The sequence below is a fragment of the Hippoglossus hippoglossus genome, chromosome 13, assembly GCF_009819705.1.
Source record: "Hippoglossus hippoglossus isolate fHipHip1 chromosome 13, fHipHip1.pri, whole genome shotgun sequence".
In the NCBI taxonomy this organism is placed as follows: Eukaryota; Metazoa; Chordata; class Actinopteri; order Pleuronectiformes; family Pleuronectidae; genus Hippoglossus; species Hippoglossus hippoglossus.
The window spans coordinates 7,549,697-7,574,229 of record NC_047163.1 but is presented as its reverse complement, the minus strand read 5'-3'; the positions used below and the strand labels follow the sequence as shown (position 1 = coordinate 7,574,229).

Below are 24,533 nucleotides of genomic sequence, written 5' to 3'. Positions count from 1 at the left end.
CAATTCACTCCGCTGCTCCGTGCTTGTTTTGAAACCTTGATTTGTTAAGACACATCAAAGCATGAAAGAAAATGTTTGAATTTCTTCTCCTTCGCATTCATTTAAATCCACATCCAATCCCTGTGTATTTCAGTCCAGACGCTCCTCCACGCTCCTCTCGCCCTTATCATCAAAGGTAGAATCTGCCGTTATAAACAGGCGGTTAGCCGAGGTTGAGGCGGTGGCTGCTCTCTGCTCTGATAAGCCTGTCAGAGGCCGATGGCCACCTGTCTGCTGGTGTTGCATTCGATACAGTTCTGCCACATCACAACAGACCCACAAACGCACAGGGGAAGACACGGGATTGTTTTCACTGATGCCTCAAACTGTGAAGCATCATTTAAAATGCTAGAAAAACAATAATCTCTTCAATAATCGAACAGAATTTTAAGACTTTGGTCACTTATTGATTTACGTGAACCAGGAAAGTGTGCCGCTTTTAAGTTCGGAGCAATTAAAAGAGCTGCACAGGATCAAAATATTAGCAGCTCACAAAGTTGTTTGCCGTCAGGACTGATTCTTATCTCCTGCTTGTTCTCATCACCTTCATTTAGATCAATCGTCAAGTTTTGCAAGACGCTGTGCAAACCAGGTCTGCATTCCCCAATTCATTTTCTATAAAAGAGCAATGTAATCTGGCGCTAATTACACAGAAGAGAGACAAAGCTCTTACAGGGATTAGAGTTTGCTTATTCCGCAGCAAATAAATATTTTCATTTACAGCCTCAAATTAAAGCAGCTTCTCAAAAACATCTCAGTGGGTCTGGACAAGACATTACAGCAGCACAGTGCAGGACAAGTTGTGTGAAGGGTCAGAACCTAAGGATTATTTAGGATATTGTTTAGTATATTATTAAAATAATGAGAAATACCAAAAACATTCCAAAGATCTTGTTTTTTTTGTCCGACCAACAGGGATACATTTTAAGACCTATAAATACAGTCCCACATTTGAACATCATCGACTTCATTGAGAAGCAGCAGTTGATGTCAAGAGGAAGTTTCCTGAAACAATTGCCCCATGTAACTTCACTTTTATTCTCCATGTACGTAGTGTTATATTTTTTGCCTGTAGACAATTTTTTACATTTTGTTTCAACGACCAAGAGATTTGCTGGATACAATATTAATTAATTAGAATTAATCAGGGCACCAGAGGATTTTCTAGTCTTTCCCATCAGTACATTTTAATCAGTACAAACATTCGTTCCACTAACTTTCTTATGAATTTACATCAACACATCAGTTAATCTGGAGAATATGGAAACATGGGACCTGTAAAACAAAGCATTGCCGGATATTTCAGTCCAAGTAGAGCCTATAGGTTGAAATTCAAATATCAATATACATGCCACATATATACATTTTATGACAGGGATATAATAACATACTCGTTTTAATATGAGGCCTTGTTCTTCTGACAGAACTATTACAAAGAGATTTGTCATTTTAATAACTTCAAGAATCAAACACAACAAGACTTTACAAATATTAGTTACAGTATTTCACAGAAGCAGCAACAATCTGAGACTCTTACAAAACAAAAAGGCTTATGATGTCACAAGATGAGAAATAAAACGAATCCCTAACAGCAACCTAACCTCCTGTGCGGTCCGATCAAAGCCTCCTAGGCCTTAGTGATGTGGCCCTCTTTTATTAGGAAATCATAGATTTTACGTGTTTTGTTGACGTCGATCTTGATCAGCGCTCGGGCCTGTGCCAGCCGCAGTCCGCCCTGCCGTCTGCACTCATTAAGTAAGGCCTGCTTGTACTCCAGGTAGGCTCCCGGCACCAGACGCACCACCTGGCATAGCTAGAAGAAGAAAAGAGAAACTGGCACTTAGAAGCAATGTCTTATTTCAGGCCACGGCCCATTCATCATCTAACAGTGTCTGAAAGCCTGGCAGAACAGAGGAAGGCCACATCCACAAGATGATTCAAATTTAACTGACCAAAAGTGGGATGTTTGTATGATCTGCAAAACACAGCGAGTCAGATTAACTAGTGAACTCAAACATACACTGCAGATTCCACTGGTCCCTGATTTCCTTAAGCAGCACTAGTTTTAGTCAAGCTACCGGCATGGCTCCATCTTAACTATTGAAATAAAAATGGTACAAACATGATCTCCAGAGGATAAATCCTAATAACTTTAGTGATACTCTGACCTTTCATTTAGCGCCACCATGGGGTCAAAATTTTTGGTTGTCCAGTAATTAGAAAATACCTTCAAACATCCATTCACCCTTTGCTGTACTTTGTATTTAGTGCCAATTAGCACATGTTAGCATGCGGCTAAAATGGTAAACACCCTAAATTTCTCTTATTTGAGGCATCTGCAAAAATTCTGGCTCCAAGTGACGTCACCAGTGCAAGATGACAGCGTCTGTGCCCAGGATGTTTTGACCCGCATAAACATCAGCATTGTTACAGTGAGCATGTTAGCAGGGTAATGTCATTTGACTCTGAGCTAGAGCTACTGACTGTTGTTAGAAATCTGATACTGTGCAGTTCTTGAGTTATTATTGTGGAGCAGTCACTGTGTCTGCTATAGATAAACTGTGAAGTCACACATTTTCTCACCATAACCTTCCCTGTAGCTCGGGTAAATCCCATTGGCTTCACACACACACACACACACACACACACACACACACACACACACACACACACACACACACACACACACACACACACACACACACACACACACACACACACACACACACACACACACACACACACACACACACACACACACGTTCGTTTTGCATGATGCAGCAAACACATGATCAGCTTTTTTAATGTATAAGATCAAACAAATGTTCCACTATTTATGATACACCCTTAAATGCATAAGCGAGAAGGAGCGAAACATGGTTTGTGTCATAAATACCCAACGTTTACCTGAAGCTGAATGCCTCAGATTCACACAGATGAAAACTGGTACAGAAGCCTTTTTAAACCTGACTCTTGTCTTTTCACTCTGCCTTAAGGTGAGGACTTGTGTCTTTACAACAGTCTTGTTCACTTGAATCACACCGAGCCTTAGATTTCCTGTGCAGATGAAAAAAGTAAGTTGTACCTCTTTCTCCCGCTCGTCAAGTTTCTCTGTCCCTGGCAGCCCCGTCAGGTTCAGAGGGGGGGCGCTCCGCCTGCCTGTTGCTGTGCAGCAGAAATACAACAACAGTTACAGACATGCAGCACCCCAGTGTTGGTCCTCACTTCAGATAACTTAATACCGCGCTGACAACACAGTTAATTCCTTAACTTGGAAGAGACACGGGAACAAATATTTACAGTGAGCGCAGATGCAGTGTGGGAGTGAGCGTCCTATTTATACTCTGGAGGTTATGGAAAGGCAGCTAATATAAAAAGGAAAAACAGCCAAGATAAATATGGATGTAAGGGGCTATTTTTCAAGTATATTTATGAGGGGGCCGCTGCATTAATGCAACTGTGCCTGGAGACGCACCAGGCCCCCCCCCAGAGGAGGGAGTACAGAGGGAAAGGTGGAGAGAAGCTTCCTACCTGACACTGTGATGGTTGTGACTGCTGGAGTGATGCCAGCATCTCTGCAATCAGAAAGGAAAAGTATTAGCAGCTCTACTACATTATTTATACACACATACACACTTGGACACAGAATCTCTGGGCTTTGTTCACTCTTCTTATTCCAGAACCATCTTCCAAAAAAAGATGACTCATTGCAATTCATGATTTTTTCAAAAGGTACAATAATTAGAAGAGCTTGGATAAGATCCACGGATGGAAAACACGGGAGCAGTGGCACATTAAAAAAGACTAAAAACAGTGCAGGGACTGAAATGGAAGTGGGATGCACGGTGACACAAACGTCTGCTCTATTAATCTAAGCACGCCTGGTGCCGAGCGCGGTGACAAAGGTCAGCGTCTCTGGGGAGCGCGGCTTCACCAGCTCGTCTATTACACACTCGGTAACAAGCAGGAAGTTTGGAGTCTCACATTGCAGCCTGTTTGCTGAGCCACTGCTGGCAGGCTCTGCCGTCCTGGATGTACTGCAGGACGTCACACAGCATGGTCCTCTTCCTACGCTCGTCGTCACGCATTCGCTTCGCCCGCTCATACACCTTGGCACCTAAGAGTCGTTACACAGGGGGGGGGGTAAACAGATATGAAGGAGGACTGTTAATGTAACTGAATGTACATTATTTTGAATTAAGGCTTCTATGTGTTCATTCACAATTTCTTTCATCTACAAATATTTCATAGATTCATTGCTTTATCTAGAAAATGCTGTATGTCCCATAGCCAGAGATGATCCTCAAATAAATTCTGTCGTACGATTCAAAAGAATCCAGTCCATGGCAAAGAAAAGCATCAATTATTTTTACATTTAAGAAACAGAAACCCGCACATTTTTGGCATTTACCTAAAAAAAGTGTAAAACAATGATTTAAACTATCAATGAATTTTCTGTCGATCAGTTAATTGATTTATTTAGAATGTAGTTCAGAGCTTGAGCTGAGAGTAGTGACCAATACAGAGAGTGAAAGTGATGAGAAGCAGTTTTCAGGTGAGAGGTTTTAATGAATCAGGCGTCATTTACTGGAACAATTCATAGTGTAGAGATTATTCCAGTTTTTATTAATTCTGCCAACAATCCTTTGATATCATTACAAAAGAAGCTGATAGAGCAACTCAATAATATATTCAGTTGTGTGCAACGCATCAACTAACAAGCTGAATTCAAAAAAAGATCTGAGGACCTGATACACTGAGCTGCTGCTGCAAATAATAGTAATTCAAAACCATTTTAAGACCAACTCAGAAAAAACAACTCAGCCCAGCTCATTTCTGACAGTAAATATGTTTCCCTGCTTATGTATGCAACTTGAAAATGACATTTTGTTGAACACAGGAGTGACAAAGTCAAAGTAAACTCACTGCAGAAGGACTTGATCCCTGCTTTCCTGTACTCCTGCAGCCTGCGGATCTCCCTCCTCAGCTCAAACTCCACTGGAAAGAAAAGGAGATGAAGGCAGCTGAAGACAAATCCGTGTACGATGTTCCTAGATGAGGAAAAGAGCGACCTCAACTCTTTCTGGCTAAAACTCCCCCAGTCTCATATCTACATGCTCTGCAGCACTCAACAGTTTACAGACATCAACATGTATTCATACATACACTGTGCGTATGTTAAAAAATATGGTGAGGTTCAGAGGAATATATAATCCACATTTTGGGGAATAGATATTAGTCAGATAAGTCACAAGATCATAATGTAGAATGTAGATTTGGGGAGCTGTGTGTTAGACAGCGCTCTGAACCACCGTCATCTTAACACAAGATGAAGAAATATATATTTAGGTGAAAGTGCTTTAAACCCTTCAACAGAGTCAGAAAACAGCAGAAAATTGGGGGAATTATGTCAAGGAGCACTGAAGCTGTTCTGCTGCTCACAGCGGAACATAGTCATGTTTTTTTCTTTTAACCCTTTGAACTCGGCAATAGAAATGGTCCAGCAGTACCACATTGGTATATTTGGGTTACTGTGATGTTGTTTCTTGGAAAATCTTCTTTGCATCATACCACTAAACTCTGTACAACCTAAGCTAAAAGGATATGTACGCCAATTAACCAAAATAAAATATTCAAGTACAGAACTTGTGGTACAAATTCAAAAAATACAATAATATGATAATTATTATGACTTATATAAAAGACAACAAAATATTTCTTAACACTTCTTAAGTTATTGGAACTATGTATATTTTTCTCTCCTCCTCTCCTACCACTGTTCTTCATCAACACGTTATTCTCTGAACGTAACAAAGTGTAATGACACCATCATGCCACGCAGCCTGGCAAGATCTAGTTAAAATCCTTTCTTTGTGTATAGGTCTGGTGAGCACATTCATAGAGGCCGTCCATGTAAACTCAGCCAAATACTAACATGCGTGACTTTCGATGAATTTGTCGTGTTCAGTTGGTCCAACCACTCTGGCAAATCGTCTCATGACGTCGTACAGCTCCTGCACCTCCTTCGGGTAACATCGCTCCAGCACTGAGGAAGAGAGAGTGAAAGAGAGGTGAGAAATATCAAAGAAAAATTCACCTACTTTTTTTTTTCCAACACATGAGCATATTTTTACAGGATGCCAGGAGAAGTGCTGTATTTTAATTTATTTGTGTTTACCAGTTTACAGCCTTTAACATGCAGCTCTAGTGTCTTCTATCATAGCCATTCTGTGGCTGCACTGAATTTATGATGGTTGATCACTGTGGAGAATTTGTATCTGCTAGTTACAAAATATATTGTGGAGATCTGAACATTTTATCCAAACCACTGAACTACACTGAAATCTCAACACTCCGCATCTTTTCACACGGTACATTTAACGTACCCTCTGTAAACCTGAAACTGAAATATATTTCTGTCTGCGATCAATTCTGAACGCTGCCATACTAAAGCCAATGAGGCATATTATCTTAGAAAATGCTTTTTCATCATTTGTTATTTTTATTCCTGTTGGAACTACACATTAAAACAGATGTTGTACTAAACCTTGCACATACACACTGATGTTGTCAGTGTTGAAAATGTGCCCAATCCCATTAAAAAAAGAGCAAGAAAGTGTTTGAACCCTTTGGAATGACCTGGATTTGCAGACAAGTACAGACAAACACAATGTGCTTAAAGGTTCAGTGATTTAGGTGAAAAGGGATTTATTGGCAAACATTTAATATAAAATAACACTAGTGATGTTTTCACTCGTGTGTTTCATCTAATTGTGTTTTTTTACAGTAGCCCAAACTGGACAAACTAATCATTTTTTGTGTTTTTATGACAACTGAAGACCCCCACAGGTTCTCTTTCTTGTTTGGAAGGGGAGGGCGAGGTGAGGGGTATTCAGCTGCAACATGCAACTCCACCACTAGATGTCACTAAATTCTACACACTGAACCTTTAAACTAATAACACAACACTTATAGTCTTTCACTTCTTAAACCTTTACGGGTGGTGAAAAAGTGAGATCACCCTCAGATTAAACAGCAATGAAAGCAAAACAAAGATGCAGCAATCTCTCGCAAACAAAAACACGCCACAGTCAAGCTCCACTGGAGTGTATTCCCCAGCACTTAACTCGCTCTACAAGCACACACTCTGAAGAGCTGGTGTTCGTCTCGAAGCGTTGCCTGTGTTGCTGAGAAACGGATAAGTGTCGAAGAGGAAAGCTGTTGTGCGTTTGTATGTGTGTGTCACAGGGTACTTTAGGAGACAGATTACAGATTTAAGACCAGTTTATCAGGGTTGGATTGTGCTGATGGAGACAAAAGGTGTATCCACCATTTGGAAGAAGCTCATTTTTGGGTCTGTGGGTAAGGTTAGGGTAAAGGTTAGAGTTATGGTTAGGCAAGTCTCCAGTAAATTAATGCAAATTTATGTTTGTCACCAAATGTGACGTGTGAGTGTCGATCCTTCATACGACCTTTCTGCATTCAAGTGTGAATAAGCAGCTGCCATTTCAGACTCAACACATGCTGTCATGTCCTTAACAAAGCAGTGAACACACCGTCACAACAGTGTTGTCCACGTCTCTAAGGAAAAATCAACACTGGTGTGTGGCCTCATACCAACACATAAACACTGACAGCCAACAAAGGCGACGAGACAACTCATACTTGAATCATTTCATATAGAATGTCCTCACAGGGCTCCAGACCGCTGCCCTGAAACAACAACACTGGTCAATCTGCCTTCGGCAAGTTTCTGAGACAGAATACTGTGAGCCTCCCAGGCTCAGATACTGCTTCCATTATTGCATGTGACACAGACATGAACGAACACACATACACACACTGTAGAGACACAATCTTTGACAGTCTCCATGACAACCAGTCTGCAGCTCTACAGCTACTCTGAGTTCCCTTTTGTCTTGAAAGACTGGAGAGATAAGGGAAAGGAGGGAAAAAAGCGAGCAGGGCTAACTGGAGGATATATGAATAAAACATGAGGGGAGAACTCTTCAACTCTCAGACCACAGACAGTTTTCACAGAGCAACACGTGGAGATATAACGATGGGCTGGGTGGTCGAGCAAAGTTGAAATTTAAAAAAAAGGGTTTAATTGGACAAATTCATTCGTTGCAGCCCATCTGTCTGACCTCCGATGTAAAAAACCCTGAGATGCAAAGAATTACATTACTGAGCTCGCTGAAATCCAACCTGTGATGGGTGGATCGATAAACAAAGCCACCCTCAAAATTAAAGCCATTATGGCAGGAACACTCATCACATGGGGGATCTTTTCACAGTGAAGCAATTATGCTCTGGCACACAGCCCTCATAGACTATTCACAGCCCTGATCGTAAATACGAGCTCCGTCAGTGGCCATGAGGGGCCACAGAGGTTAACGGTGGTCATTTCATACGAGTTGTTTGCCTGCATCCATAGAAACCCTCTGCAGCGATTTGGCTGGTAGATATCAGATGCCTCTCTGAGCTGCTATGAATACTGTCGCAGCCGAGCCTGTGTGACTGCCAGGGGGAGGACTTACTCTGGAATTTCCGAAGGTTGATCAGCCCGTGGTCTCGGATAATCCTGAAAGAAATGCAGGTTTAGATTTATTAACATGCAAATTAATATTCTGATTAGTGTGGTGCTGGGAAATTAATCCTGGCCTTTATTAATCTGCAATTATCTTGGCTGTTACAGTCTATAAAGTCATTATGGCATCTGAACACCCAATACACAAACTCAGTAGTTTATTAGGTACGCCTGGCTAAAACTGATCCAGTCTCATACAACAATCCTGCAGTAAAGGTTCCCTGAAAGGTCATGATATTCACTTTGTGTTGAAGCTGTTTCAGCAAAGTGTTGATTCAAGATAAAGTTTTCTAGTCTTATCGACCACTTAAAGTCACATTCACACACATTCATACAGTACTTCCATACACAGAGCTTTTTCTATCACACACTGCCTGCACAGCCATCAGGACCAGTTGGGGGTTCAGGGTATTGTCCAAGGACACTTTGTCATGCAGACTGGAGGAGTGACCTTCTGGTTAGTGGACGACCTGCTCTCGCTCCTGAGCCACAGTCGCCCCACATTATGATCAGGATAGGCACTGCAATTTGTGGTGCTACTAAATTATATTTTGTTATACTGACATGTTTTTCTTTTTTTCTTTGTCCACCTCATTTATACCAATGAGGCTAAATGACAGAAACACCTCTCGTTAAAATGTGTCAAAATTAAAGTTCATTAATTAAATATGAATTAAGACAATGAACATTGTAATCCTCATGAGGGTAGGGACTTATTCCACGACTGAATGTGCATATGTCTACTACACAGCAGCGAAGTGAAACTGGCTCAACAGCTGCATCTGAGACTAAAGTTAGATTTCTTGACAGGTCTGTACTTCCTTGTTTCAGGGGTCAAAATCCAGGATCTCCTGGAAGCTTCTCTGACAAGTAGCAAGTTAACAGAGTTAAAATAAGGAGCATGGAATGAGAAACTAATAACATGAATGCCTGCCCAGCCAGACATGCCATTCCATCATTCTCTGAGAGCAAGAACTCGTTACAGATGATTTAGTGATGGATGCATTACAGCGAAGATTGACTGTCTGTGTGCGTGTGTCTGACAGCGAACACACGGAAGGAGAAGATCTGTAGAGTGCTGACTGACAAAAACCTCTAAACCCTTTGTCTTGTAAAAATTAACAGCACAGTCGGGGATGAAGCCAACCATTATTTTCCTTATCCATTAGTTTGATGATTCTTCATCAATTGTTTAACACTTGTGAAGTAGGCTAATAGTTACTTATTATTGGGTACAATTAGCTCAATCTAAGTCGTGAAATTAACTAAGTTTATGAAGGTTATAGTAATCAACCCTGGTTTTGGAGGTGTTTTAACAAGTATGTGGTCATTTGGAGGCCATAGTTTGGGGTGAATTTTACTAAGTTGTTTCCACTATTTGGCCTAACTTGATTGACATAAGTGAGATAGACAAAATAAAAGAAACACCTGTCAGTAACAAAATATAGTTTAACAGAAACACACAAACTACTTTACTGTTAGTTGGTTAGTTTCTGGGTGTAGCTAATAAACCTGAGGGTGCTATCAGAAAGAAAATGCTCAGAGATGAGAAGCTTAACAGGAGAACATTTGGCATTTTTGTTTGAATGACAACTTTCAGAATTACCATTGTTTCAGTTGTTAATCCAAATGTACATTTGAGGAAAAAGCTGCCTAATAAAGATACATTTTGAAAATGTGTTTTTAATATTACGCATTTCAGCACTATTTTTTTGTGGGATCACAATCCACAAAATGGGCAACATACATTTCTCCTGGGGTGTTAATAACTTTATCAAATCTCCTGCAGTGAGGATATTCGCTTTCCCAGCCTAAAACTGGGCACAATGTCAAACAGCTTGGCATGTACAGTGTTCACCAGGAGACAAACACGTTCCCCCAAAATATTCCTGGTTTGAATAGAGGTTCATGCAGCTTGTACGTTGCACCTGAATGATTCCCTGTGGCTAATGAGAGCTTAAGAAAAATATGCAACCACAGTCCCAGTCTCAGAGGAAATGTGTCTTTTAATCTCCTTTTAACAAAATAATAATTACAAATTGAAAGTTATACATATATTTGAATTCATTCATATTAAGAAGGTAGAGTCATTGGTGTAAAATAGTTTGCTTTGTAAATTTGAATTCAGTATGAAATGTATTTATTCAACCTAAACCCATATAAAAGTGTCTGTGGGAAACAAAGCTCCAAAAGGTCAATATAAAAGCTTATGTGCCATCTACTGATAGACTCAGGTCATTACATGATCATGAATAAATAAATGCTGTATAATATTACAGACAACTACGTATGTCAGTACATAAAAAATAAATAAACGACCTACTTCTTCCTCCGTTGTCTCTCCTTTAATCTTGAATGATATATATCAACAACTGCCAGCTTGAGGGCTGAAAAAAGAACAACACAACAATTAAGGAGGTTAAATATTGTAGCTCACACTATTATTATCTATTTGTCAATGTAAAAGTATTTACAAAACACAAATAACATTCTACCCACCACGAAGTACGTCTGAGTCATCATCCACAAAGTCGATGTCTTTCAAATCCCATTCAGCGTAGTTGTCAAACTCCTGGGGGGAAAGTGAAAGAATGATTTTCATAATCTGCCACTTTGATCTGAGTTCACATAGCGGATCATTGATCATAGATATGAACCCATATTCAAACACGATGAGTAAAAGCAAACAATGGGATGAATCATTCACTAGAAACAACAACATGGGCATGAATCACTGTCTCAGTTACATTTCATGTTGATCCACCTAGTGGCCGTTTCATTTATTCATGTTGACAGGCCATGTTGGTACACATGATGAAGTACAGGATGTATGTATCCCCCTCACCTCCATGAAGTCTGCTCTGGCAGGCATGTATCCGGCCATGTCTCGAGACAGCACAGAGTCAAATGTGGGCCGTGGAGGATCGTCAGTGGCTGTTATGTCAGAAAAAAGCAAACCAAAGTATGAGTTTACAAGACATGTTTTATGTATCATGTCTGAAAACGAGACGCGTACCACCAACAAACATCATACAAGATTCTGTTTCATAAGAAATACAAGGAATATAACAAGTTTCTGTGTCTGCCTTCACTCTCCCCGGCTGTTCTGTGAACATGACGGAGAAATGTTTGTCAAGATCTCGCACACAGTGACAGATGGAGACCTGAAGCTTGATAGGAACTGAGACAAGTTCTTCTCTCACCAACTGTTTCCGACCAACTGTCAGGACTTGAAGTGATGTTAAACTCTGGATCGTTTTATGCAAATTTCTCATCTGACTGCTATGGAGGAGCAGAATTAATGCTGTTGTCGTTCCAAATCGAATCACAGCACATAACTAAACCAACTAATATTACTGCCATCTATTCCTGAAATTCCATGGAGATGTGCGCACAGAATACAGATTTTTTTGTGCCCTATTTTTCCTGTAACATGTGCTAAGAAAAATGAAGGTGGTAGATGTTATGGGTACTCACGTTTGAAAGGAATAGCGCCCTCTGCAAATCGAGAGTCTTTTGTTTTGCGCAGGCTGAGCAAGGTGGAGGAGAACAGGGGGTTGTTGATGAAATTCTTCATGTAGTGGCTCTCACATTCCTCTTTGGTTTTCGTGCGCATCTGATATGCAACATCCTGCCTGAAGAGAGATGTGAGAAATAGATGAGCTGAGAGAGAGGTTTGCTGAGGTTTATGAATAAATCCATTAGGTTTGAACTATTGTAAAGTACTGCATACTGTCTCACCCCATTTCCCTCTGAAATATAACTGGAGAGTATAGCCTCACTGATATGAATACTCAGTATACTCTATTGAGTATAGAACTAAAAGAACCAGGCGTGGCAGAAACACACAGAGTAAAAAGGGTAATAATTCTTCAGTCCACACAAATGTGAGAACTGTGGAGTAACGGTTGTGTTGTATGACTAAGATAAACAAACACTTACCAGTTCCCAAATCCACAGTCCATGACTGCCTCCAACAGAGACACCTCTTCCTGTGCGGTCCACCCAGGCTCCAGTACAGGGAAGTCGGACGTCTACCCAAGGAAAAGTGAAGATATATGTTGAAAAGTGTGTGTGTGAGAAAGAGTTTAATGACATGTACATGTTTTTTTGTTTTTGTTTTACGTACCATGATTTCATATCTGTGATCACTCTCGTGCTTCTTGTATTCGAATCCTTTGGTGAAACACTGAAACAGAAGCATTAGTGAGGGTCGTGGGAATAAACAATAACATTATGATGATAGCATTTGTTCTATTTGTGACCGACTCACCTGGAGGCAGAGGAGAAAAGGCGAGGGTCCACATTCTGCACACTTGATGTAAGGCTCGGTGAGATAAGAGGAACAACCTCTGCACGGGGGTTTATCAAAGGGATCATCTGGAAAAGACATGTTGGTAAACCACTGGTTTAAAAACACATTGAGTCACTGTCAAGACGACGACACAGGCTGAAGTTGCACTGAGCTTTAAACCAAACGATAGTGGTAAACAAAAGGAAAGCTCAGAGCTAGCTCAGCTAACGTTACTCTAGCTACACAACGTTTAACGGTTGTATCATTCTTTTCCTGAACCTGAAACTTATTCAGACGAATAACACCAGATATCACAAACATGCAACTTAGTGGTTTTCTTTGAGAGCACACAACTAGCGTCAATTGTGGCTGCATGCTAACGTTAATGTTAGCAAAACTAGGCTAGCGATGAGTTAGCTAATGCAGCTAGCTACATAAACACATGGAAAAGACCGGACTGTTTCCTGTAAAGCGGCAGTTTCTGCATTTATCTCCGTGTTCCAGTTAATACTCACTTCCGAAAGAGGCGAGTCGGTCCATGTGGAGACGTTTCGACAAAGATACAACCGGCCAGGAGGGTTTGGTTCAATCTACTTTTCAACGCTCGCCAGCAGACCTGATTAGTAAGGCGAAGGTAGTCGAGCCCCCAATCGATCGATAGGGATCGCTCCAAATGATCTGTGTTATTTTTCATCCTGTTTTTAGCACATTGTGTTTTCTTGTTTACAAGTTTCATGCTCGTGCTGCACGTGTGTAACAATCACTGAAGAACAAAGAGTCACTAAAAGATTCACAGATCTTTATTGTCATCACACTCAGGTGCAGTGAAACTGTGAGAAGCTTCTGTCTCTGTAGCTGAAACTGAAGAACTCAGGTGAAGTATAAGTAACTCAAAGTGGTTTCCTAGTAGAAATGTGATTTATCATTTCTAGAAAAATGTTGGATATACCCTATATAACATGTCTCTGTGGCGCAATTGGTTAGCGCGTTCGGCTGTTAACCGAAAGGTTGGTGGTTCAAGTCCACCCAGGGACGATATTACTATTGTAGTTGGAAACACTGAAATTATCATGTGGACTCAAACTACCAACCTGTCTGAACTCTAATCTCATCAGCCAATCGTGGGTTTCGCTGTTCAATGTCAAAACTCGATTTAGGCCAATCCTTCAGTTCCAGCGTGTATTTTGATGACGAACAGCTACTAGAGAAGAGTACACAAGTTTTTCAAACGCTACATCTAACAAATCAATAATCAATTTGATACGGTGGCTGTGAGAGTTCAACGCACTGCTAGTTAAACACGTACAAATGAATAGGTGAAGTACAAGCAACACAAAGTTGTTTTGTAGTAGAACTATTCTTTATAATTTCATCGAAATATGGTGGATTTAAATTGTACAACAAGTCTCTGTGGCGCAATTGGTTAGCGCGTTCGGCTGTTAACCGAAAGGATGGTGGTTCAAGCCCACCCAGGGACTATATTACTATTGCAGCTGGAAACACTGAAATTATCATGTGGACTCCAACTACCAACCTGTCTGAACTCTAATCTCATCAGAACATCCACTCTTGACCATCGCTTCCAAATGTCAGATTGGATTTAGGCCAATCATGACCCTTCTTTCCAGTGTGTATCTTGATGACGTACAGCTACCGGAGAAGAGCTCACAAACTTTCAAACGCTACATCTAAAAAATCAATAATCAATTTGATACGGTGGCCGTGAGAGTTCACTGCTAGTTAAACACGTCCAAATGAATAGGTGAAGTACAAGTAACACAAAGTTGTTTTGTAGTAGTTATATTCTTTATAATTTCGCATAAATATGGTGGATTTAATTGGTAAAACAAGGTCTCTGTGGCGCAATTGGTTAGCGCGTTCGGCTGTTAACCGAAAGGATGGTGGTTCAAGCCCACCCAGGGACTGTTTTACTGTTGTAGCTGGAAACACTGAAATTATCATGTGGACTCCAACTACCAACCTGTCTGAACTCTAATCTCATCTCATTTGATTTAGGCCAATCCTTCAGTTCCAGCGTGTATTTTGATGACGAACAGCTACTGGAGAAGAGTTTATTTCACACGCTACATCAAACATATGCAATGAAACTGTAAGAAGCTTCTGTCTCAGGTGAAGTACAAGTAACTCAAAGTTGTTTTCTCGTACAAATGTGATCTGTTTAAAAAAAAAAAGAAGGTGGATTTCCCATTTAAATCATGTCTTTGTGGCGCAATTGGTTAGCGCGTTCGGCTGTTAACCGAAAGGTTGGTGGTTCAAGTCCACCCAGGGACGGTATTACTATTGTAGCTGGAAACACTTAAACTCTATCTCATAAACCAATCATGGGCTTCGCTGTTAAATGTCAAATTCGATTTAGGCCAATCCTTCAGTTCCAGCGTGTATTTTGATGACGAACAGCTACTGGAGAAGAGTTTATTTCACACGCTACATCAAACACATGCAAATTTAGAAAAAACACGTACAAATGAATCGGTGAAGTACAAGTAACACAAAGTTGTTTTCCAGTAGTAATGTGATCTATTATTTCTGGTGGATTTACCCTTTAAAACAAAGTCTCTGTGGCACCACACAGGAGCAACGTGATTGGCCTAAATCTGTCTTTATTGTTATCATCCACAAATCTCCCTTTTAAAACCTTCCCTTTTATTTTTTGTAAATGAAGTCAAACTATATATTAATTCAATACTAAAATCCTAAACAAGAAAAAACTGAATTAAATTACTCTCTATATTTTTTTACTGAGTAATTTCTGCTTGTCATGATCCTCTGGCATTATCCATTATTAATCCATTATTAATTATGTTTCCTGTGTTGTTATGTCTGCTTTGTTAATTGTTAATGCACACAGAGAAAAGACCGGACTGTTTACTGTAAAGATTTTAATTTTTCATTTATCTCTATGTTACAGTTAATACTCACTTCCAAAAGACGCCAGTCGGTCCATGTGAAAACGTTATTTTCATCCTGTTTTCACCACATTTTGTTTCTAACTAAAGGATTCAAAGATCTTTATTGTCATCACACTCAGGTGCAGTGAAACTGTAAGAAGCTTCTGTCTCTGTAGCTGAAACTCAAGAACTCAGGTGAAGTACAAGTAACTCAAAGTTGTTTTCTCGTAGAAATGTGATCTGTTGTTTAAAATAAAAAAGGTGGATTGCCCCTTTGAAGCAAGTCTCTGTGGCGCAATTGGTTAGCGCGTTCGGCTGTTAACCGAAAGGTTGGTGGTTCAAGCCCACCCAGGGACTGTTTTACTGTTGTAGCTGGAAACACTGATAACAACCTGTGGACTCCAACTACCAACCAGTATGAACTCTAATCTCGTGGGCTTTGCTGTCCAGTGTCAGATTGGATGTAGGCCAATCATGTCACTTCTTTTCATTGTGTCATTGGATGATGTACAGCCAATGGAGAAGAGTACAGAAATACAGGAACACGCTGCAAATAGCGAAAAACAAAATGGTTATACATGTGAAAAGTGTGTGAAAGATTTTGAAACTGGAAAGGAGCGACATGATTGGCCTAAATCCAATCTGACACTGGACAGCGAAGCCCATGATTGGCTGATGAGATTAGAGTTCAGACAGGTTGGTAGTAGAAGGCCACAGGTTTGCTTTCAGTGTTTCCAGCTACAACAGTAAAACAGTAAAACAGTCCCTGGGTGGGCTTGAACCACCAACCTTTCGGTTAACAGCCGAACGCGCTAACCAATTGCGCCACAGAGACTTGTTTTAGACAGGAAATCCACCATATTTCTTGAAGTAATAGATCACATTTCTACTGGAAAACAACTTTGTGTTACTTGTACTTCACCTATTCATTTGTACGTGTTTAACTAGCAGTGAACTCTCACGGCCACCGTAGCAAATTGATTATTGATTTGTTAGATGTAGCGTTTGAAAGTTTGTGAGCTCTTCTCCGGTAGCTGTACGTCATCAAGATACACACTGGAAAGAAGGGTCGTGATTGGCCTAAATCCAATCTGACATTTGGAAGCGATGGTCAAGAGTGGATGTTCTGATGAGATTAGAGTTCAGACAGGTTGGTAGTTGAATTCCACATGATAGTATCAGTGTTACCAGCTACAACAGTAAAACCGTCCCTGGGTGGGCTTGAACCACCAACCTTTCGGTTAACAGCCGAACGCGCTAACCAATTGCGCCACAGAGACATATTTTCCACCACCAAACCACAATTTATTATTAAATAAGAGGTAACATTTCTACTAGAGAACAACTTTGTGTTACTTGTACTTTTCCTGAGTTCTTCAGTTTCAGCTACAGAGACAGAAGCTTCTTACAGTTTCATCCCAATGGATCGATCGTGATGATCAGTCTTATTTTCATCCTGTTTTCACCACATTGTGTTTTATTGTTTACAAGTTTCATGTTCGTGCTGCTCATGTTTAACACTCACTGAAAAACAAAAAGTAATTTTAACATTCAAAGATCTTTGTTGTCATCACACTCAGGTGCAGTGAAGCTGTAAGAAGCTTCTGTCTCTGTATCTGAAACTGAAGAACTCAGGTGAAGTACAAGTAACACAAGGTTGTTTTCTAGTAGAAATGTGAATTATTTCAAAAAAAGTTGTGAATTTTCACATCAACATATGTCTCTGTGGCGCAATTGGTTAGCGCGTTCGGCTGTTAACCGAAAGGTTGGTGGTTCAAGCCCACCCAGGGACGGTTTTAATGTTGTAGTTGGAAACACTGATTAGGTGTTGTTGCTGTGAGATTGGATCTAGGCCATTGCTCCTTTCCATTGTGTGTTTAGATGATGTACAGCTACTGGAAAAGAACTTTCAACCTGCTACATCCTCCCCCTGCAAAACAAATCATTAATCAATTTGATACAGTGGCTGAGAATACTCAACACACTGCAAATTAAGGGAACACATGGAAACAAGAAAAAACTCTCTAAACCTCTTAATGTTTTCTCATTTATAAAAAAATTACAGAAAACAATATTTGCATTAGATTTATGTGAACTTGTATTATTTCCATTATTTATAAATTTAGAAAGCAGCCATGGTAATTTCCCATCCTACCACAAGGTGTCGATCTTGCATCATTTTTTTTTAAGGAAAAAGAAAAGGAACACCCTGGAAGTCTGTCTCTTTGTCTCTTTCACACACACCACCTGAGCCTTGTGTATATATTAGGATGTACAATGGAAAGATATGGGACTGCACTGCTGTACAACTCTGTAGCTGCTTTTCTCCTCCACAAAAATCCTCAAGTTACTGAGTGATGTCCGACAAACAGCTCAATCAGATGCAATCAATATATTTGATTCCTGGCATTTTTCAGTTCCTGAGTCCAGCTTTGGCCACTGATTAGAATGCAACTCCTGCTACTCAAGGCGTGATTACACACCAGCGGACCTGATTTCTGAAAACTTAATACCTAAATACATGTATGTATGTAAACTCTGCATAACTTAATAAAGTAAAAGATAGTTTTTTTCATGATTTGATTTAAATAAGGCCTTTCACTTTACCTGAAGTGTCACTCAAGACATTGAGGCAAATCTTCACAGAAATCACTGCTGTAGATATATAAAACTATAAAGGGGGCTGTAGTGCAGCTACCAAACTGCACATGGGATTAAAAGTGGATGTTCTCCTTTGCTCTCATTACCCTGGGCCTTCTCTGTGAGGACAATCCACAGTGACAAGTGCTTTCAGTTGCGGCGTACGGGACCCAGGGTGCGCCTCAGACCTCTAGGGAGAGAATCAGTCAGCATGAGAGCCCCGAGCAACGCAGATCCATGAGTAACGACAAAGAGGCCTCCCGACAGACTGTACACAATAAAGGGACAGTTGTACTCTTCCCTCTCTGTGGGATTTCCATCTTTCTGCCAGAGCACAGTTTGTTTTACAGTCCCGTGAGAGCATTATGATTTATTTATCTTTGGAAAGAGGAACTTCTGTGTGTGACAGTTTGCAGTAAAACTTGTGTCTGGGTGAAGGTGGCTTCCACAAGTCAACTTTTACCCTGATACTGACAGCAGCTGAATTTTAAGTGGGAACTTTCACTGTGTAGTAAAGTTTATGGACGGTCAAACATTACATCCATATGTGACGGTTGAGCATTCGCGAAACATGGATTTCAATAATTTTCCATAACAGCCTCCAGACTTCTGCAAAGTCTTTCCACAGGATTTTGGAACCTGGCTGCAAGGATTTGCTCCAACGTTAGAAAGGAGTAGCAACAAAACAACACATTTTGTTATCTATTAATCTTGTGATTATTGGAAAATTGTAAGAAATGTTACAATGGTTACATTGCTTCATCATTATCATTATTTCAATTATATAAAACACAGAAACGGCAGATGTCTGGATCCAGAAAATATTGCTCAATGAACGATTCAAACCAAAATAGCCGCAGGTACATTTTCCGTCAATTGACTAATTGATTATTTGACTGATGTTTTTAGGTGTAAACATGACCACTTCTGATGTTGGGTGATGAGGCATGAATCACAGTCTGCATGCCTGGTTCTTCTCGAAGGTGTTGGATGTGGCTGAGGTCAGTGCTGTGTGCAGGTCCGTGAAGTTCATCCACACAAAACTCCATAAGGAAAAACATGTATTTATTGACCCTGCTTTGTTCACAGGTGCATTGTCATGTTGAAACAAGACCAACCTGTTGTTATACAGGTAGAAGTGCACCTAAAAAGTTGCAGCAAAGGTATTTGGGGAGTTTTTATTGATATTTCCACTGATGATAATAAATAGATTTGGAAGATGGTGCCAGAGAGTGTTCACAGTCCAGGATGTATAATATAGAACTTATAAATCCCTGGTGTATTTCCATAAGACCTTTGTCACAACTCCTCTGTCAAAGTTAAACATCCAAAAATAATTTGAAAAACAATCGCCGGGAAGCTGACGTTCGCTGCAGGCCAATTTGTATCAGGACAACACCGGAGCCTCTATATAACTTTAATAAAAACCCAATTCTCACCGGAAGCCAATTTGAAATGCCAGGGTCAGAATATGCAGCTGTAGCATTCTGTATAAAATCACATCTTGGCAGTGAATGCAGGTGGAATCCATTATTCACACGGAGACCAACAAAGAAAATAACGTCGACCTCGCAGAGTGACATGTGTGCTCACCCAGCCCCTGCTGCAGCATCAGTGCCTGTGGGCAGACAACCTGCTGTCTCTCCAGCCACATGCCACCCCCCCTCCCACCTACCCACAATGCCTCTCTCTCCATTGGCAGTGTCTTCACACCCAGAGTAAAAGCCCTGGACCCCCAGCCTGCAGGCCTCATGCTGTGCAAAGACAGAGAGCCTTTGGGGTTCCTCTGTTACAGACGTGTGCCGGATTATACACAGGCCAAAGTAATGCACACCCCCCTTACCCCCATTACATCTTTAACAACTCCCCCAGTCTCAGCCCACTCCTTCTCCTCTTCAAGCAAAGCACTTCCCAGCTGCTGTCATTTGAATATGAGGGCCCAGCAGAAGAAAAGAGGGCATCTGGCACACGCCTTAGAGGCTAAGAGAAAAGAAAGAGTTAAACTGCTCCTGTCACGGAAATGTTCTGAAACAAGATTAAGGCTCTTTAGAGGTAAAATGGAGCCTTAAATACGCCGGGACAAAAGATAGCACAAGGAGACACCTGGGAAAAATCAATATCTGAGCTACAATCAGAGGACGGGTGCTTGGAGTGGACACACACACACTTTGCCCCACAAATTGGAATCATGAGTAAAGGACGACACAGAAAATTATTGCATTTAGTTACAAAACGGAGGACACGTTAGTATCATGCATTGTGTCATTACTTTTTAAAGCTCAGCTCAGATTTATTGAGCTACCTAACCCCATCTGGCATCTAGGGCTAATTAACATGCAGTTGCTCACAGGGTTCAGAAAGATCCAGTTTTTCCCTTCATGCTACTGAATTTATTACAGTCAGGTTTATTTTTACAGCGTCAATTTCCGGATGTAATTTCACTGTGTCTATTGACGTTTTGTAGAATTATAAACCCACGTTTGTGCAATGAGATAAGCGGATGGCTTCAGGCTGAAAACAAAAGTTAATGAAAATGCAACACAAACAGCAAGTGAAACCACACGGAAGTTTACAGACAATCATTAATCTCAGTGTTCATAGTTTCATCGTGACCCAGGGCAGAAGTAGGTGTTATTCAACAGAGAGCTCAAGAGTGTTGATGAAACTCCAGATAAGAATCACGTTTTCTTCATTGTGTGCGAGCAGCTGATATACTTCACATGACTCTGCGGATTTATGTGCTTCTATGATTCTGACGTCACTCCAAAGCTCTCAAGTGGAGTTTATAAATTAATAGAAACAAGATGACTCCCACCCAAACGTGTCATGAGTTTACTTTCGCTGAGTGAGAGATTTGCCCCCCCCTCCACTCATTCACGCTGTGGTCATCGTCTCCCCACGGCCAAGGTAACACGAAGGAATCAGCACTGGGAGAGTTCAGCGAGGTCAACAAGTGGGTGTGGAATGCAAGTGTTTCCCACGAGGAGTACCTCGACACACAAGCCCTGAGAAAACATGTGTCAGGCCTCAGCACAGCAAACAGGAATTCACTGAGGTCTGCTGAGTTTGAACCAATCGGGCAGCAGCGTCCGAGGAGACTTCATTCAAATACTGAGCAGGACAACAGCGTTGGAGGACGTATTCAGATCCTTGAAAGTATGAAACCAACACAACGTGACTCTGTTACATTCTGTTTGGTTTTAATCAAGACTGAAGCACCGACCTGAACGACTATTTGGATCACTTGGGTGGGGGTTGGGAAGAGATCACGGTTTGGGTTTAAAACAAGTACTTCATTTAGGTTAGTGGCCCTTTGTTGTCATGGTTACAAAACACATGATTAAGGTTTCAGGAGGATTGTGGTCATGGTTAAAAGAAACAGACGTTGACTATCAGCTTCACACGGGAAACATACAACAGTCTTGTGTATTCTCGACTGTTGCATCCAACATTGTCCTTATATGCACACTGCTCTTTAGAAGGCAAAGTCTGTTCTTCAGGCAGTGAGATCGGTTATCGTCAGAGTTTAAGTGTCTAGATAAGCTCAGGTGGCAGCGTTATAATGTTAGAAGGCTGTTTATTGTGTATGTGTCACTCTAACCGCCGTCTTTGGAATCCTAGACTTTTCTATTTATCTTTTGTCTTTGTTTTATAACGTCTCTGGCTGACTGACATGCTCTGGTGCTTTCTACAGTAGATGTGATATTGGCATTGTTCAACTGTCACAGTGAAGCTGATGCATATGGATGAGTCTGTCGACGCTGACTGTCTAAAACTGCATTTCTTTTATTTTTATCAGAGCCGAACCACAAAGTGACGGCCCTGATGAAACTCACCCTAACTCACTGACTCCTGACACAAACACTGCTTTTTGTAGTAATTTAAAACCTATGACATTTTTTCATGTAAAATTAAAAAATTAAATAGGTTTAAAATATAAATCTGAAATCTGAAAGTACTCAGTGACTTCAGCAGTCAGTTACATGTAGCGCAGAGCTGCAATGCTCAAGTATCGCAAACTGTACCCAAGTACAGTACTTATTTATGTAATATACTGTGTTACTTCCCACCGCTGCAGGGGAAAGTACGATGAGGGCTGAGTGGGAAGGGAAAATGTTGTGAGAGCTGTGAGAGGGGGATTTCTGTGGCTGTAATGCGGAAACGTGGCCACACACACACACACACACACACACACACACACACACACACACACACACACACACACGCAAATGTACCCCACTGCGTCCTAGGAAAGAAAGATCCCCATGTGAACCACACCGTGTTTCCTATGTACCTCTTATGGCAGAGCGGATTTACCACAACACTGTCAGAACACATCAGCTGCAGGAGCCTTGATGGCTTCCACACACGGGCTCTCCCAGCGTCGCCCTGGAGAGACACCACGGCCCTGTTGCTTTAGTCCTGCTCCCAGCGACCCATTCAGCCTGCCTGGGTCTCGACGCAGCGGAGAGGGCTCCCTAGCACAATACCCCCCCTCAGCTTAATGTGGGGGAAGAATGATGACGTGCACTATGCATTATCTGTGGCTGCGTTTGGGAGAATGGACCAAAATAACAGCGAGGACAATGTAAAAAAGTTTTTAGAAAAGACTCGACTGGTGTAGCTGGAGCATGAATGGTCTTGAGCCCTCAAGCTACAGCCTCTGCTTTCCAATGAGAAGATTAATATCCTCGGAGTGTGACTGGGTGACCTCATGGTGCTATAGAGAGCCTCACAATAACATATAATGTCTTCTTTCTTCTAAGTGCAGTGTACACAAAGTGGCCCACTCATAGCCCAGTATAAGAAGACCATAATCTTTCATTTCCAGTTAGCAAATGTGTTACGTGTGTTATCATGTGTCCCTCACCACCTCGGATCAGGTCACATTTCATCCTCAGTGGGCGTTTGAACCTGTACTTTTGTCTGGTCAAGCACAATCAGATTGTCAGGCTGATCGCCCAAAATGCATTATTGCCAGGTGCAAATGAAATATGAGAAACATGACTGTTTAAGGACCTATTTCTAAAAATGGAAAATGTCTGAAGTGACACATGTGAGAGACCCCTCTCTCCATAGAACAAAAAGTTGTCCGGCAACACTGGCGAGGTGGCTAAAATGTGCCGTGTCGTCTCCTCTCGCAGAGCTCCGCCGCCTGTCTACAGCGTGAGAGAGTATTCTCGGTCGTCACCTGCTCTTCAGGAGTGAATGTGCGTTGAAGAGCACATGTGAGCTGTGAATTGGCTGCCAGGGTCAGAGCTGGAATGCAATGACAACAGCATGAGAGAGTGAGAGAGACACACAGAGATAAAGACACAAGCACGTCGCTCGGCCATCAGCGGTCTTCCCACACAGCCACCAGTTCAGGGTTACGACCCCTCTACTTTGCCACTTTCGACTGCACAGCAGAATTGTATATCACTCAGCTCAGCCTGGGTGTCCACCGAGGGGGTTTTCTGTGGGAGCAGATCATTGGCGAGGATTAGCCAGCTGTTGGGTGGGGGAATTTGAAGCGTTTTTGTCTGCAGGTGACAGCTCACGAGAGGGGAAAGTGAGCCATTAAGAGTCTGCTCATGGTTACTGGATGCGGTGTAATGACACCAAACAGCACAGGGACACAAATGATTTTATGTTGTTCACCTGCAGACATCACAGGCCAGACTGGGGGTAAAACAGGGTAGATTTACACGTGCCTCCCAAAGGACCAACCAATGAGAGGGTGCGATCAGTCAGGCTCAACAAGTGAGTTGGCTGGAAACAAATGCTGATCATCATTTTAAAACATGCTGTTTCAGTTTGTTACACATGATCAGGATTAAGTCGAGTTAGGATTAGGGCTCCAAACAATTATTTTACCGTGGTATTGATACAAAACCACAAAGATCGTCTGAACTGTTTAAGGGTATGAAAGAAAATAAAGCGTATCTAAAACAAAAAAGCAGAAAATCCTTCAATTTGAGAAGCTGGAAACAGAGAATGCTTGGCATCAGGCCGGACGTAAAATCCAGTTTTCCACTTTTATTTCTCCCTGAAGCAGTTCCAAGTTTGGAAAAAGGAATCT

At 41.3% G+C, this 24,533-nt stretch overlaps 1 protein-coding gene and 8 non-coding genes across 9 annotated transcripts; 6 read left to right on the top strand and 3 right to left on the bottom strand.

The window, feature by feature from the left end:
- Window positions 1–957: 957 nt before the first annotated feature.
- On the bottom strand, window positions 958–13,571 carry tada2a (transcriptional adaptor 2A). The gene is made up of 15 exons (XM_034604765.1): window positions 13,439–13,571; window positions 12,903–13,009; window positions 12,759–12,818; window positions 12,572–12,663; window positions 12,107–12,264; window positions 11,475–11,563; window positions 11,129–11,201; window positions 10,953–11,016; window positions 8,580–8,623; window positions 5,975–6,085; window positions 4,966–5,037; window positions 4,024–4,156; window positions 3,571–3,614; window positions 3,125–3,204; window positions 958–1,852 (listed from the first exon to the last, which is right to left on the bottom strand). The coding sequence occupies exons 1-15, from the start codon at window positions 13,461–13,463 to the stop codon at window positions 1,667–1,669; spliced, it is 1,338 nt and encodes a 445-aa protein (XP_034460656.1). The 5' UTR covers window positions 13,464–13,571; the 3' UTR covers window positions 958–1,666.
- Window positions 13,572–13,884: 313 nt separating this feature from the next.
- Window positions 13,885–13,958, top strand: trnan-guu. The gene has a single exon. It is a non-coding gene; the product is annotated as a tRNA-Asn (tRNA).
- A 369-nt stretch (window positions 13,959–14,327) lies between these two features.
- Window positions 14,328–14,401, top strand: trnan-guu. The gene has a single exon. It is a non-coding gene; the product is annotated as a tRNA-Asn (tRNA).
- A 373-nt stretch (window positions 14,402–14,774) lies between these two features.
- trnan-guu lies at window positions 14,775–14,848 on the top strand. Its single transcript has one exon. It is a non-coding gene; the product is annotated as a tRNA-Asn (tRNA).
- A 293-nt stretch (window positions 14,849–15,141) lies between these two features.
- On the top strand, window positions 15,142–15,215 carry trnan-guu. Its single transcript has one exon. It is a non-coding gene; the product is annotated as a tRNA-Asn (tRNA).
- Window positions 15,216–16,115: 900 nt separating this feature from the next.
- On the top strand, window positions 16,116–16,189 carry trnan-guu. The gene has a single exon. It is a non-coding gene; the product is annotated as a tRNA-Asn (tRNA).
- A 404-nt stretch (window positions 16,190–16,593) lies between these two features.
- Window positions 16,594–16,667, bottom strand: trnan-guu. Its single transcript has one exon. It is a non-coding gene; the product is annotated as a tRNA-Asn (tRNA).
- Window positions 16,668–17,038: 371 nt separating this feature from the next.
- Window positions 17,039–17,112, bottom strand: trnan-guu. The gene has a single exon. It is a non-coding gene; the product is annotated as a tRNA-Asn (tRNA).
- A 439-nt stretch (window positions 17,113–17,551) lies between these two features.
- trnan-guu lies at window positions 17,552–17,625 on the top strand. Its single transcript has one exon. It is a non-coding gene; the product is annotated as a tRNA-Asn (tRNA).
- Window positions 17,626–24,533: the final 6,908 nt, after the last annotated feature.

Excerpts from the sequence above, each read along its gene's own strand:
- tada2a (XM_034604765.1), bottom strand. The coding sequence starts at position 13,463 with ATGGACCGACTCGCCTCTTTCGGAA. Across the intron at positions 13,010-13,438 it reads CCGACTCGCCTCTTTCGGAA|ATGATCCCTTTGATAAACCC; the intron begins GTGAGTATTAAC and ends TGTCTTTTCCAG. Across the intron at positions 5,038-5,974 it reads ATTCATCGAAAGTCACGCAT|TGGAGTTTGAGCTGAGGAGG; the intron begins GTTAGTATTTGG and ends TTTTCTTTCCAG.